The sequence below is a fragment of the Otolemur garnettii genome, unplaced genomic scaffold (assembly GCF_000181295.1).
Source record: "Otolemur garnettii isolate 467f Iridium unplaced genomic scaffold, OtoGar3 scaffold00003, whole genome shotgun sequence".
Lineage (NCBI taxonomy): Eukaryota > Metazoa > Chordata > Mammalia > Primates > Galagidae > Otolemur > Otolemur garnettii.
In genome coordinates, this window is record NW_003852398.1 from 19255942 (window position 1) to 19272610 (window position 16669).

At 39.7% G+C, this 16669-nt stretch overlaps 1 protein-coding gene across 1 annotated transcript in view; it reads left to right on the top strand.

Moving 5' to 3' along the window:
- Positions 1-16669, top strand: part of HAVCR2 (hepatitis A virus cellular receptor 2) — a 40004-nt gene that overhangs the window by 7464 nt on the left and 15871 nt on the right. Inside the window, exons 2-3 of the mRNA XM_003782249.2 lie at positions 14036-14098; positions 15740-16078. Of these exons, the coding sequence (XP_003782297.1) occupies positions 14041-14098; positions 15740-16078 (397 nt within the window). The 5' untranslated portion in view covers positions 14036-14040. The remainder of the gene's footprint in view (positions 1-14035; positions 14099-15739; positions 16079-16669) is intronic.

A 16669-nucleotide genomic window follows, 5' to 3' on the forward strand; every position in this document is an offset into this window, starting at 1 on the left:
CAATTGATATAATAATTGTACATATCTATAGGGTAAATGTTGATGTTTTGGTGCATGCAATGTATAGTGATCAGATCAGTGTAATTAGCATATTCATTGTCTCAAATATTAATCCAGAGATTAACTTTATTCTAGCTTCCACATATGAGTGATAAAATACTATGTTTAATTTTCTGTCTCTAAAAAAAAAGAAAGAAAAAAATAAATGTTTAAGTCATCTTTTGCCCATCTTTATTTTTATTTATTTTTTTATTAGATCATAGCTGTGTACATTGATATTGTCATGGGGTACAGTCTCACTTTGTTGCTCTTGGTAGAGTGCTATGGTGTCATAGATCACAGCAACCTCAAACTCTTGGGCTCAAGTGATTCTCTTGACTCAACCTCCCGAGTAGCTCGGACTACAGACACCTACCACAATGCCTGGCTATTTTTAGAGATGGGGTCCTGGTCTAGCTCAGGTTGGTCTCAAACTCCTGAGCTCAAGTGATCCATCTGCCTCAGCCTCCCAGAGGGTTAGGATTTCAGGCATGAGCTACCACACACAGGCATAAACTTACTTCTTTATACTGCTTTTGCTGTATCCCATAGGTCTTGATACGTTTCTATTTTCATTTGTTTCAAGGAAATAGCTACTATTTTTATAAATTATGTTTCCTATACCCTTCCCTTCTCTTCTCCTTCTGGAATGTTTATAATATTTGTTCACTTAATGGTGTCCCATAAATCCTGTAAGTTTTCTTCATTCTTTTTAATTTTTAATTATTATTTTTTTTAGCCTGTGGTATTTCAAAAGATCTGTCTTCAAGTTCAGAAGTATTTTCTTCTGTTTGGTCTAAGATCTTTGGAAGCTCTTAATTGTGTATTTTATTCATCAGATTCTTTAGCACTAGGATTTTTGTTTGGTTCTTTTGTGTGATACCTATTTCTTTGCTGAATTTCTCATTCAAAGTATGAACTATTGTCCTGATTTTATTGAATAATCTATTTGTGGTAGAGTGCTATGGTGTCATAGCTCACAGTAACCTCAAACTCTTGGGCTCAAACAATCCTTTTGCCTCAACCTGCCAAGCAGCTCGGACTACAGGTGCCTACCCCAACCGTTTTACAGATGTTAAATAGTTTCCTCTTCCAATTTTATGGAATATGTTTCATAGGCAAGGATTTATTTGTATAGATGGGTCTTGGGGTGTTGTTTCAGTGGGGTACATTGTTTTTGGTTGTGGGTAGACCAAGTAGTGCACTCTACGTGTAGTTTCTTCAGCTGTAATCCACACTAGTGACCTTTTCAAGTGTCTCAGTAGCATAGGCTAGAGAATTTGTGGCAGTAGGGGTGTGATTTTGCTTGAGTTGAGCCAGACTGTTGTTTCCCAGGTCAGGGGCACTTGTGCATACATGCTAGGTTGGCCAACATGGAATCTAGCTCTTTGGGATTGGGGTATGGGACTTTTACTTTGGCTGGGGGCATTGGTACACTATTTCTAAGCTGGTCTGGGGGCATAGCTGTTTTTTAGCTCCAGGAAGTGGGCAAAGGAACATGTTATGGGCGGTAGCCCATGGAACTGTTTCTTATGCTTGGGACTGTTCCCTATGGCTTTCATTTGGCCTGGGTGCATGTCTGATGACAGTGAACCAGAGGGCTGTTTTTTAAGCCCAGCATGGATGCACACAACTGCTCAATTGGCATGGGGGCTTGCCACCTGGGAATGTTTGTGGGCTATTTCTCAGGCCTTGATTGCTAATGTGAGGCTTTTGGGTAGGTCAGGGGTATGTCCAGGAGAGGGAACACCACAAGGAATAGGTGTGTAGCCTCCTAGCTGGCCTGGGGGCATATCTACTGCTCAAGGACCTCTTTTGCTCAGGGCAGGGCACTGCCTGATTCAAGGGCATGTTTGCCCTGGGCAGGACTGCCAGACTGTTCCTCTGGCAGGAAATGTGACTGGTAGAGGTTGTGTTACCTGCTGTATGGGAACAGAGTCATAGCTGATCCTGGGCCCATTCTCCATGAAGCTGGGGTGTGGCATTCAGCCACTGGTATGGGCTAGGTGGAATGAAGATAGGGCCCTATTGCTGGAAAAGTACAGTGGCTACTGGCCCCCAGTGGAAGGCACATTTTACATGTAGTTCTGGTCTCAGCGTAGCAGCATACTGCCCCAGCTTAGCTCACAAGGGGTTGTGGAGAGGGGGAGTGATCACGCTTTGTGTTTCTTATCTGAAGCATGCAGCTGCATGAATTCCTGGAAGCCCTCCAAACTGGATTTAGGGCTTTTGAAGACTATGGGGTTCTGTAGTAAGAACTGTAGGGGGCTGGTGGGATTCTGCAGCTTACCTTTTCCCTGCAAGGAATAAATAGTTCCTCCTACCTCCAGCCTGATCCAATCTGGGCAGGGGAGATGCAGCTACAGACTAAGTGTCTCCACACTGTCTGTCCTCCTGGGCTTCCAGTCACCACTGTTGCCTCTCCACTTCTTCACTGCGCTCTAGCACTCTCCGTTCAGCACTCCAGTCCTGTGATTATTGTAGCTGTTTATTCATTGCCTTGATCCTTTCTTGCATGGGAGATGAAAGCCAGTGTCTCTAGTTAGCAATCTTGTACCATATGATTTGTGAAATGTAACAAAGATGACATTACAGAGCAGTGGGAAAATGCTAGAATTTCCAATAAGTGAGGCAGGGATAAAATGTACAAAAGTCAGTTCCAGGAGGATTAAAGACCTAAGCATAGAAAACAAAATTAGAAAGATGTAAGCAGATATTTTCATTATTTTTGGATAAGAGAGGAATTTCTTATATGTAATACAAAATGTACTACTCACAAAAGGAAAGACTGGTCAGTTTCACTACATCAGAACTAAGAAATCATGTTTATGGAAACATACTATAAAAAAAAAATCTAGTCCTTATCTTAAACATTGTTACTGTTGTTAAATTTTAAGCCTTTTTAATTCTGTGAAGGCAAGAAATGGAAACCTAATAATCACATGTATATGTAAGAATAAAAAAAAATAAAAAAATAAAAAAACACAACAGCACATTGTACCCCATGATTACATTAATGTACACAGCTATAATTTCATAAAAAGAAATGAAAATAAAATGAAAACACACTATAAATAAAGTGGAAAGCCCTGAGCGGCACTGTGGCTCAGTGGGTAGGGCGCTAGCACCATATATTGAGGGTGGCGGGCTCAAACCTGGTCCCGGCCAAACTGCAACAAAAAAATAGCTGGGTGTTGTGGTGGGCACCTGTAGTCCCAGCTACTCAGGAGGCTGAGGCAAGAGAATCGCCTAAGCCCAGGAGTTGGAAGGTTGCTCTGAGCTGTGTGACACCATAGCACTCTACCAAGGGCAATAAAAAAAGACTCTGTCTTTACCAAAAAAAGTGGCAAGCTCCAATGTGGCAGAAAATATTTTCAACAGATTAAAGCAGTCGAAAAGGAGCTCCAGTTGTGCATTCGGTTAGCGCATGGTACTGATAAGCCAGTGGAGAACTAGTATCCAGAATATATAAATTATTTATATATATCAGCAAGAAAAATATAGAAAGCCAAATGGACAAATGGGCAAAAGGCTTGAACAAGCATTTGTCTAAGAAAATAAAAAGTCCAGATGGTTCACAAATAAAAGGTGCTGAACTTGTTAATAACTAGGAAAATGCAAGTTAAAGCCACAGTGAGATGCTCTTACACCCTTACCAATTTTGAAAACAAAACAAAACAAAAAACAAACATGAAATTAAAAAAAAAGCCAACTCTGGCTAAACCAACTCTGGATGAGGATGTGTCACTGGTGGGAGTCTTGGAAACCAATTAGGCATTATGCAATAAGGTTAACATATTTACATATTCTGACTCAGTAAGTTTATTCTTAGAAATATAGGTATTGCTATACATATGTACCAGTATTTATCTACAAGAACATCCAGAATGGCATTGTTTATCATAACTGAAATAAAAAATGAAATGTCCATCTAAAGTAGAATGAACAAAGAATTTGAAGTACAGCTATTTCTAGGAAAACTATTCATAATAAAAATAAACAACCTACAGAGACATATAACAACATAAATGAATTCATAAATACATTGTTGAGTGAAACAAAAGACCACGACAATATGATTTCATTCATATAATGTTTAAAAATTAAGAAAAAGCTATATAAATAATTTTGAGATGCATATGTAACTATAAAAAAGAGAAAGAAATTATTATTACAGAATTCAGTATGATAATTACATATAGGAAAGTGGGAAAGCTTATGATCAGAAAGAAACCCATAGTCTTGGAATAGGGGCCCCAAAACCTTTTGGAGACAGGTAATATTTTGTGTTTGGTTCCTGGTTACTTGAGTGTTCATGTTGTAAATATTCATGAACTATAAATTTATGTTTATGCAATGTTCTATATTTTGTTATACTGTTCATTAAAAAATAGTTTAACCTTGTGATATCATTACATACCCATCATTTTGGAAAAAATTAAAAATTCTGATGGCACTGATATTGACAATAATGTGGAACATTGGAAAAGCTTTCAATACCAGTGGTAGAGTAAACTTTGGAAAGCTGCTTAACATTTTCTTGTAAAATGAATGTCTATAAGAAGAAAAAAATGTAATCTTCCCTAACATGTTCTATGAAGCAAACATCAACCTGATACCAAAATCAGGAAAAATCCTAACTAAAAAGAAAAATTTCAGAGCAAATTCACTAATGAATATAGATTCAAAAATTCTCAATAAAATCCTAACCAATAGATTACAGCATCTCATTAAAAAATCGTACATCATGATCAAGTAGGTTTTATCCCAGGCATGCAAGGCTGGATTAATATATGCAAGTCCATAAATGTAATTCACCACATCAACAGAAGCAAAAAAAGAGACCATATGAACCTCTCAATAGATGCAGAAGAACCACTTGATAAAATTCAGCATTCTTTTTTATTTAGACACTGAAGAGTATAGGCATAGGTGGCCCATTTCTTAAACTGATAGAAGCCATCTATAACACATCCACAGCTAATATTATACTGAATGGAGTAAAACTGAAAGCTTTTCCACTTAGAACTGGAACCAGACAAGATTGTCCTCTATCACCACTACTATTCAACTTAGTGCTGGAAATTCTAGCCAATACAATCAGTCAAGAGAAGGAAATAAAGGGCATCCAAATGGGGGCAGAGGAGGTCAAACTCTCGCTCTTTGCTGATGGTATGATCTTATACTTAGAGAACAGCAAAGACTCAACCCCAAGACTCTTGGAAGTTATCAAAAATGTAGTAATGTCTCAGGATATAAAATCAATGTCCACAAATCAGTAGCCTTTGTATATGTCTATAACAGCCAAGATGAGAAGCTAATCAAGGACACAATTCCCTTTACAGTAGCTTCAAAGCAAATGAAATACCTAGGAATATACCTAACAAGAGGTGAAGGACCTCTATAAAGAAAAGTATAAAACCCTAAGAAAGGAAATAGCAGAAGATATTAACAAATGGAAGAACATACCATGCTCATGGCTGGGAAGAATCAACATTGTTAAAATGTGTATACTTCACAAAGCAATCTACAGATTCAGTGAAATCCCTATTAAAAAACCAACATCATACTTTCAAGATTTGAAAAAAATAATTCTTCATTTTGTATGGAACCAGAAAAAAACCCTGTATAGCCAAGGCAATTCTTAGTAATAAAAACAAAGCCAGGGGTATCAGCCTACCAGACTTTAGGCTGTACTACAAGGCCATAGTCATCAAAACAGCATGGTCTTGGCACAAAAATAGAAACAGACATATGGAACCAAAGTGAAAACCATGAGATGAAACTAACATCTACAGCCACCTAATCTTTGATAAACAATCAAATCCTTATTCAATAAATAGTGCTGGGAGAACTGGATACCAAATGTAAAAGACTGAAACTGGATCTACACCTTTCCCCACTCACAAAAATTGATTCAAGATGGATAAAAGATTTAAATCTAAGGCATGAAACAATAAAAATCCTCAAAATGTGAGGAAAACACTTGAAGTTACGGCCTAGGGAGAGTCTTTATGAGGAAGACTTCTGTGGCAATTGCAACAACAAGAAAAATAAACAAATTGGACTTAATTAGATGGAGAAGCTTCTGTACAGCTAAGGAGACAACATCCAAAGCAAATCGGGATGGGAAAAGATATTTGCATATTATGAATTGGGCAAAGGCTTGATAACTAGGATCTATAGAGAACTCAAATTAATCAACAACAAAAAAGAGCCAACAATCCCTTATATCACAGGGCAAAAGAGATAAATAGAACCTTCTCTAAAGAAGGCAGAAAAATGGCTAACAAACATATGAAAAAATGCTCATCCTCATTAATTATCAGAGAAATGCAAATGAAAACCACCCTGAGATATCACCTAACCCCAGTGAGAATGGCCCACAACACCAAGTCTTAAAGCTGCAGATGCTGACATGGATGTGGAGAGAAGGGAACATTTATACACTGCTGGTGGAACTGCAAACTAATACAACCTTTTTTGGAAGGAAATATGGAGAATCCTCAAAGAACTCAAATTAGACCTCCTATTTGATTCTGCAATCCCATTACTGGGCATCTACCCAGAAGGAAAAAAAATCATTTTATCACAAGGACATTTGCACTGAACTGTTAATTGCAGCTCAATTTACAATTGCCAAATTATGGAAACAATGTAAATGCCCACCAACCCAGGAGTGGATTAACAAGCTGTGGCATATGGATACCATGGAATACTAGTCAGCCATCAAAAGAGATGGAGACTTTACATCTTTTGTATTAACCTAGATGGACGTGGAACACATTCTTCTTAGAAAAGCATCACAAGAATGGAGAAGTGAGTCCAATGTACTCAATTCTGATAGGAGGACAATTGATGACCTAGTGTATGGTAGGGAAGCAGGAGAAGTGGGGAGCAGGGAGAGGGGAGGAGGGAAGAGGGTGGGGGTTCACAATATGTGACACACCTCTTTGGGTGGGACACAATTATAAGAGGGAATTCATCTAACAAATGCAATCAGTGTAACCTGGTTCTTTGTACCCTCAATGAATCCCAAACAATAAAAAGAGGAAGAAGAAGAAGACATGAAAATGTTGGTCAGAGACAAAGGGAAAAATAGTAAAATGAAATAAAAGATGGCCAGGCTAGGTGGCTCACACCTGCAATCCTAGCACTCTGGGAGGTGGAAGCAGGTGGATTGTTTGAGCTCAGGAGTTTGAGACTAGACTGAGCAAGAACGAGGCCACATTTCTATTAAAATAGAAAAACTAGCTGGACATCATGGCATGCACCTGTAATCCCAGATACTTGGGAGGCTGAGGCAGGAGGATCATGTGACCCCAGGAATTTGAGGTTGCTGTGAACTATGACACCACTGCACTCAGCCCAGGGTGACAGGGTGAGACTCTATTTCAATAAAATAAAATATAAAATAAAATAAACAAGAAAAGGACCTCAGCAGGACTGATGATGAGTTTGTCTGTGAAGAGTATGATGAGCTTAACTATCTGAACCTGGAGTAAAAGACTAATAACCAGCAAACAGAAAGTAACAAGAGGGGCCACACTGGAGAACATGCTCAGAATGAGAGACCCCTCATGCTTCCTCTCCACCAGCAGGGCTTCTGTGGTAAATAGTGGGACTTGAATTTTTGAGATAAGATTGTGGGTAGGATTTCCAACAGTGACTCATAGCTCAGCAGCATTTTTTTTTTTGATGGTAGTCTTTCTTTTCGGTTTCATTTACTGTTGAGCTATTATTATTTCCACACCCCTTTCCATTCCTTCTGCTCTGAAAATGTTTGGTCACTCAGACAGGAGAAGCATTAACATCCCTTACAAGTCACTTGCTATGTAATTGTAACATCTCAGAATAGTGATTTGTGCTCATTAGGCTGCTGTTTTCTCTCCCTTGGGGCACAGAGCCCCTGAGAGGGTTCTAAGCTGTACTCCCTTGAGTGTGACCTCTAGCTTAATTTCTCTGGCATCCATCCATAGTTACTAAATACAAAAACTCTCTATCAACACAAGAGCTTTGTAAAATCTCCTCAGGGTTGTGAAAAGCATGTCCTTGTAAGTTCAAAACAACAATAACAACAAAAACCACTGCATTAGTGTTTTTGTAAGAAAAAGAACCATACATAGGGTGGCGCCTGTGGCTCAAAGGACTAGGACGCCAGCCCCATATGCCGGAGATCGTGGGTTCAAACCCTGACCCAGCCAAAAACTGCAAAAAAAAAAAAAAAACCAAATAAAAAAACAAAAAACCAAACCATACATACCTGGAGGAGCATGTTTTTTCCCTCATTTTTCTGCCTTGTCCCTTTTGGGTTGAGAGGACTTCAGTGGACATTTGTTTTTACTGTCCAGCACCGGTTTCTTTTGAAATGCATGGTAGTTTTTATTTGGGGGAATCACATTATTTTCTCACTTGTAGAATAGGAAGTTTAGAAAGGTGACCCAGGCCTAAGCCAATTAATGCTTTTTGACCTTTTACACACAGGGATTGTTCAACAATGACTGTGACCTGAGTTGGGTCTCTGAGGGAGTGTAAATCCCTGGATCTGTGCGAGAGCAACTAAGAGATACTCTTGGTGGGGGGGATGCTCTGCATGAGAGGAGAGGGTTGCTGCACAGAATCTGAGAAAGGAACTGGCACTGGAGACCACTGGATGTTGACTAGAAGCTAGGTTCTCGGTGACCTCACTGGGCACCATTGAATCAGGTCTTACATGAACCTGGATTTTTCCATAATGTCCATCAGTAAATTCTAGGCCAGGTGTGTCAGCTCATGCTTGTAATCCTAGCACTCTTGGAAGCGAGGTGAGTAGATTGCCTGAGCTCAGGAGCTTGAGATCAGCCTGAGTAAAAGAGTGAGACTCCATCTCTAAAAATAGCTGGGCACTGTGGTGGGTGCCTGTGGTCCCAACTACTCAGGAGGCTGAGGCAAGAGGATCACTTGAACCTAAGAGTTTGAGGTTGCTGTGAGCTGTGACACCACAGCAACAAAGTGAGATTCTGTGTCACATAAATTAATAAATAAATAAACTTACTTTATATTTTGGATCATTTTGAGTTGAGCTTTCTATCATTTGCAGTGTAAATAAAGTATTTGGTTTTTGATGCAGAGGTTCTTTGGTCTGTGAACACACCAAAATCAGTCTAGAATACAACAATATCATGCTAGGAGACGTGGTCAATAGTAAGAGGGAAATTTATTTGTCTCTGTAAATGTGTCATCCTAAAGATCCTGAAAGACCCGGAGTTCTGTCCTCCTAGGATCTCACTAATCTGAAGTCATCTTCTCCAAGCTGGCACTAGGAGGGGAGGGAAAAAGTGTTGCAAGTGATTTGACACATGTGAATGGACTGAGACCACAGAAATAAAAGTGCTTCCATCTGAGGTAGAGTCCATGAACTAATAGGTTTAATGGGGAATGCAAAAATAAATCGGTACCTTCTCTTGATCTGTCTTCATGACATTCACAGTTGTCTAGGAGTCACGTTTTATATTTGTTTTTGTTTTTTTTCCCACTGGATGCATTGATATTAATGAGGAATTAGATGTGTGTATATGTATAAAGGTCTGTAGAAAAGCATCCAAGAGACAACCATCACGTTGAAAGTGGTTGTTTCATGGTACTGGGACTATGGCCTTTGTTTCATTTATTTGTTTTTCATTCCTATTTTTCAAAATTGTCTACAGTGAATATGATTTATATAATAAAAGAGTTTTTCAAACCCTGTACAAGCATACAAGGTAACAAGTATTCTTAATGGGAGGTCACTAGGTGCAATCTGGAAGTCAGAAAATCTAGTTCAAAATTGCTTTCAACTTCAATGTGGCAAAATTTGGGGACTAATGTCCATGTCACTGAATTGAGATGTTGCAATTTAAGTTAAGAGCAGATAATTGATTCAAATCAAGTACATATAGGGTCCCCACCTTTTGTTGTCAATATTCACTCTACTGTACTTCCTGTGTCAGAAAGATTCTACGTGGAGTGAGCTTTCCCAGGTAATCCCATCTATCTCACCCATGTTTTCCTGTTTTGACCTGGGTGCAATTCTCTAACTTCCACTTCATAAATTTTGTCAAGTGGCGCCCTAGTTACCTACACAGGTGTAATTCTAGTTATGTATACTTCTAATGTTTCCATTGGGAACATGGATGCCATTTTTAAGGAATCTGAGATTTTTCTGTGACTTTTCCTGATTAATAAGGGGAAAAAACACAACCTTAATCTCCAGCAAGTAACCTTCTACATAATTACAGTCAATACTCAACAACTGACCCTTAAGAAAATTAATGACACAGCTTTCTAAACACAATTTAGAAGCTAATTAATTACCATACATAAGACCCCCTTTACCAAAAACACACGCAAAGGCTCCTCTTAAAAAACAAACTTCCATTGCACATAATTAAAGAATCATAGTCTTGGGTGGGTCTTTTGTGATCATCTTTGCCAACGAGGAAACTGAGACATGAGGCGTCCATTTGAAAGGTCTGATAGACTGTGTTATTGTCATCTAATAGAACTTTGTAGCTGCAATAAAGAATGAGGGCATTCTATATGAGCTGAAATGGGAAGATTTCCAGAATGTAGTAAATTAAAAAAGAAAGTCTCAGCTCATCAATCTAGGCATCTCTAAAGGCGGGGCAACCAGACAATGATGATGGAAGAGGAAGCACAGGGCACCAGCAGTGATGTGGTTTTGCCAAAATGTCAAACCTGATTCTAATCACACCTCTAGAGCTGAGTTTCATTTGCAGGAAATACAAAGAAAAGAGGAACCTTGTAAATGACTCCACGAGAAAACAGACAAACCCAGAATGTGGAACTTTCACAGGACAAAACTGGTTTGTATAACCAGTTAACATCAGTGAGAAAAGAGGGGAGACTGTCTTAGATTAAAAGAGACTTAAGAGACATAACAAAATGCAATGTGTTTGACCTTGTTTGGTCCAAATTGAAATAAACCTATTGAAAAAGGGATAGTTTTGAGAGAATGAGTGAGGCATCATTGTTAATTTTGCTATGTGTGATAATGGTATTATAATTATAGAGCAGACTGTCCATTTAAAAAAATTTAAATTTAGGGCCAGGTGCACAGTGACTCATGCCCACAATCCTAGCACTCTGGGAGGCCAAGGTGAGTTGATTGCCTGAGCTCAGAAGTCTGGACTTGCCTGAACAAGAGGGAGAGCTAGTCTCTAAAAATAGCCAGGCTTTGTTGCCAGCTCCTGTAGTCCCAGGTACTCAGAGCGCTGAGGCAAGAGGATCATTTGAGCCCAGGAGTTTGAGGTTACAGTGAGCTGTGACTCCATGGCCCTCTACCAAGGGTGACAAAAGTGAGACTTTGTCTTAAAAAAAAAAGCTAAATTAAAGATGTTCCTGCTTCAGACTCCCAGAATGCTAGGATTACAGGCATGAGCCACCATGCCTGGTGATAAGGCTTCCCAACACAAGCTTTTTATATTGCTTTAACTTTTTATGTATTACATAAACAATATTTTAAAATAAACAAGAACTAAAAGTTAAGCTAACATGAAAATATTCAGAATCAGTCCCTTCCCAACAGAAAAGAAAGAGTTAAACTAGATCTCTAGGATTCTTCAAATACAGACTTTAACCAGTTGATAAATTGTTACTATTTTATAAACCTGGTATCAGCAATTCTAAAGATGGTTAGAAGACAAACTAATCAAAACGAAACACAGAAACTGAAGGTCAGGCCAGCTCAGGCCTGTAATTCCAGCACTTTGGAAGGCTGAGACAGGATTGCTTGAGGCCAGAAGTTTAAGATCAGCCTGAGCAAGGTATCTAGACTTTGTCTCTCCAGAAAACAGAAAAATTAGCCAGGTGTCATGGTGGGGACCTATAGTCCCAGCATCTTGGGAGGCTGAGGCAGGAGGATTGCTTGATCCCAGGAGTTTGAGGTTTTAGTGAACCATGAGAATGTCCTATTCTTTAGCAAAATAATGGCATCCTGTCTCAAACAAACAAACAAACAAAAAAAAAATCTTAAGGTTGGTGCCCTAAAGAGCTTTGCTCAAACTAATGTCATGCCACTAGTAACTATGACCCTTGATCCCATGTTTAAGCTACTCGACTTTATACTTGAGTAAGGGCATTTGTTGGTGGTTGTTAGGTATGTGGGCAAATAAATTAAAGACAAATATTAATTTAGTGAAACATAGTTGATAGTAGAAAAGTCTGGAGCTTAGGGGCTTGTGGCCTGTGTTCTTATTCTTTAATTAATTAATTAATTTATTTAAACAGTATCTCACTTACTGTCTAGGTTGGACTGCCATGGCATCAGCCTAGCTCACAGAACCTCAAAATGATCCTCCTGCTTCAGCCTCCCAAGTAGTTGGACTACAGGTTCCCTCCATGACATTGGGCTAATTTTTTCTATTTTTAGTAGAGACAGGATCGTGCGCTTATTCATGCTGGTCTTCAAATCCTGAGCTCAAGTGATCTTCCACCTCGGCCTCCCAGACTGCTAAGATTATATATAGCCAGTGCACCCAGCCAGTGTTTTCATTCTAAATTACCAAACATGTGTCTTTGGGCAATCTTTTGAGTCTCAGATTTCCTGTCTATATAATGAGGAAATTGATTATGATCTGTTGAGTAACTGCCACTCTGTGATTCTATGGAAGTATACACTGAATAAGTCAGATATTTACAATAAATGTGTTTAATGGCATAAAGGTGAGTGACAAGAAAAGTCAAGAAGGCCACTGGGTTCTCAGAAACCATGCAGTCTGGAGTTACTTCCCTTTTGTAAAAACTTTGGCTTTTAAAATACACAGATAAAAATGTCTCTCCCAGAGCTAGGAGTGTTTGGGTTGTGAGGTGTTACTTCAGTAATGGCTGGTGAGGCTGGAACTTAATATTTTCTGCCAAATTCATGCCCAGAGCCTTTGGGGTGGGAGGAGAGAGAACACCTTGGGTGCATGAGATGAAATGGAATATTGAAAGCCCCTCAACTCCACTCAAAGTAGGGAAAAAGCAGCATTGCAGGAAGGAACATGTCTTTCCTGAATTTCATATTTTTGAAAGTGAAAATTAGAATATTAGAACAGGGAGGGAACCTGCAGTCCAGCTACTTATACATGCTGTGCATATATCATATAATGCAATTTTCTCATTCTATAAATCTTAAAAATGAGGAAACTGAGGCCCAGAAGGCTATATGACACCATCATCTATATGAGAACAAGGATGAGAATGATGCTCATGACCGGAGTGGAAATGACCCATAAATGTGAAGGTCAGAAATGTGCCATTCATTATTGTAACCTCCAGCTCCTGCCCCGGTACCTGTCACAAGCAGGCGTCCTCAAACTACAGCCCACAGGCCACATGCAGCCCACTGAGGACATTTATCCGGCCCACCAGGTGTTTTTGCCACCATTGCCTGTCCTGCTTAGCTGCTTCCTGTCCTTTTAAACTATAGTCCAGCCCTCTAATGGTCTGAGGGACAGTGAACTGGCCCCTTGTTCAAAAAGTTTGAGGACCCCCAATAGGGGCTTCATAATAATTACTCACAGGTCTGACTAAAGGACCGCCTCAAGTGAATGAATGAACAAATGAGATGTTTGTGTTCCCTGGGAACCAGCTGGGCTCACACATGGTCTGTGTCAGGCCTATTTCATCTGCGGTATCAGAGGGCTGTTTCTGTTTACTATGACTAACACCTTCTTCCTCTGAAGTATTGCTTCCTCTTTGGTGATACAACAGGATGAGCATCAGAACGCTTACAGGATATGTGTAGTATGACATGACAGAGAACTGGGGTTTCTATTAACATTATTGGAGACCTAGCACTGTTAACATAGGCATCCCTGGTAGTCCAACACGTGGTGTGCTGGACTGGCGCTGAGTGAGGGTGGCTGCTGGCTTATGTGATCATCCAGGAATTGACAGTTGGAGGAAGTACCCAGTTCAGTTGGAGAGTTAAAACTGCACGGAACAGAGCTGTCCTTTGACTTTTCTCCTACAGAACCCATGTTTTCACATCTTTCCTTTGACTGTGTCCTGCTGCTGCTGCTGTTACTACTTGCAAGTAAGTCTGGGTGTGAACATTTATAACTGAATAATGGTGGTGTACAGAGTGTGTGTGTGAGAGAGACATAGAAGGGTGCTCATTGTAATGTTGTTTGTAACAACAAAAGTTTGAAAGCAACCTAACTGTCTACCAGTGAGGGAGTAAATAAATGTGATAGATCCATAATGCAAACAGTGAGACCGACTAGACTGGCACTCTATATTGGTATAGAAAGTCTCCAAGTCATAATGTTATTGAAAAAAGCAAGGCACAGAATAATGCATCTATTGCCTTCTGTTTGTGTGTGTGTGCATGGTTAGGGAACAGGAATGTTTTAAAACTTCTTAATGTATAGGCTCTTGGAAAACGAGCTGAGAAATGGTAAAGAGTTGGGAGAGGGAGTCATATTTTTCAAACATCTTTTATACTGTTTGAGTATTTTACACTAAAATCGTAATGGCTCGGGGCCTGTAGCTCAGTGAATAGGGCGCCGCCCACATACACTGAAGCTGGCGGGTTCAAGCCCAGCCAGGGCTAAAGAAGACAGTTGTGACCAAAAAATAGCCAGGCATTGTGGCAGGCACCTATTGTCCCAGCTACTCAGGAGGCTGAGGCAAGAGAACCACTTAAGCCCAAGAGTTTCAGGTTGCTGTGAGCTATGACACCATGGCACTCTACTAAGGGTGACATACTGAGACTCTGTCTCAAAATAAATAAATGAATAAATAAAATTGTAATACTCAATATATACCAATAACAAAAGATGAATAGAAGTCACATTTGAGTATTTCTTGTAATTGCAGAAGTGAAATGTGACTTAAATATTAAAATTTTAATACAGATTTTTCCTTTCTTAAGATGTGTATACATCTTAAGTTTTTTGGCACCCTGTCTGTGTATGTATATATGTATGTGTATGTATGTATATGTGTGTATTTATTTATGTGTATATATTTAGCGTTTTTTTAAAGGAATTAAATTTAAACTTCAGAACATCCTGTGAATAGTTTCAAATACACAATCTTCTTATCAAAAAAAAAGAGAGAGATTTATGTTAGGAAAGCCACCCTTTGTTGATGAAGACAACTGGCCTGGATGGACAGGCTGTTTTCCTGAATGACAATGATTGTCTGTATACATCAGTCTGTGTTCTTGTCTTCACAGACTGCTCTGCAGTTCTCTCCTAGGGCAGTGGTTCTGAAGGTAAGTTTCCAGGGCTAGGCTGTGTCATCACCTGAGAACCTGTTAGAAATGCAAGTTCTCTTTCAATATACTACTATTTAGGGGGTGGGGGTGGGAAAAATACAAGTTCTCAGTCTCTACCCTGGACCAACTGAGTCCTGAACTATAGCAATTAAGCAGTCATAGCCCACTACAGCCTCCAACTCCTGGATTCATGTGATCCTCCCTCTTCAGCCTCCCAAAGTGCTGGATTACAGGTGTGAACCACAGCACCTGGCTAGCAATCTGTTTTAACAAGGCTTCTGAATGATTTTAGTGCCTCACCAGTCTGAGAAGCATTGCCACAGAAATCATCCTCCAAAGAGGACAGCCCCAGTGATTTTTCTCTTTATTCTATAAGGCGTTACTTGCAGTTTTCCTGAGATAGACTAACCTTACTCATTGCCTGGGTCATGCTTTCCTTCCTTCTCTGTTCAGGGTCTTTGGAAGAGGAATACATAGTGGAGGTGGGTCAGGATGCCCGACTACCCTGCTTCTACACTCCCAACCCCCCAGGGAGCCTGGTGCCTGTATGCTGGGGCAAGGGAGCTTGTCCTGTGTTAAAATGTGGCACTGAGATACTCAGAGTCAATGAAAGGAACATGATATATCAGGCATCGAGCAGATACCAGCTAAAGGGGAATTTCCACCGAGGAAACGTATCCCTGACCATAGAGAATGTGACTTCAGCAGACAGTGGGATCTATTGCTGCCGGATCCAATTCCCAGGTCCAATGAATGATAAAAAATATGACTTGAAGTTGGTCATCAAACCAGGTGAGTGGGCCCTTTTATGTCTTCTTTCTACATAAGATTCATTAATGTATCATATTAAATATGCTGATTATTCTCATCTCTGTCTTAATTGTAGTCCTGGAGGTGGGTCCCCAAGCCCTAAAGTTTAACAGGCCGCATCAGTGATGCCCAGTAATGTTTAATACCCTCCATCTGTTTTAAAACTTATGCTGGGAGGTATAGAAAGGGAAGAAAAGCCTGGATCATGGTTAGCCTGGATCATGACTTCTCTTTAGAATCATCTGGAGACTTTTTAAAGAACTACGGGTGCTTGGGCCCCCAGCCACAAACCAGAGAAATCAGTATCCATGGAGGTAGAAACTAACTAAGTAGTAACCTTTTACAAAATCTATCTAGGTGATTCTAACCCAGGTGAAGACAGGATTGTAAACTGGATTTTGCATTTGTGCTTGGAGATAAATGGGCTTGCATGTTTTAAGATTTATAGAACTCGTACTTTGTGGCCAGATGGGGCCAAGTTCAAATCCAACTGTACCTCCTACTAGCTGTATAATCTTTGGCAAGTTATTTAAACTCTGTGTCCTCTTCCTCTGTAAAATATGATAATAATTC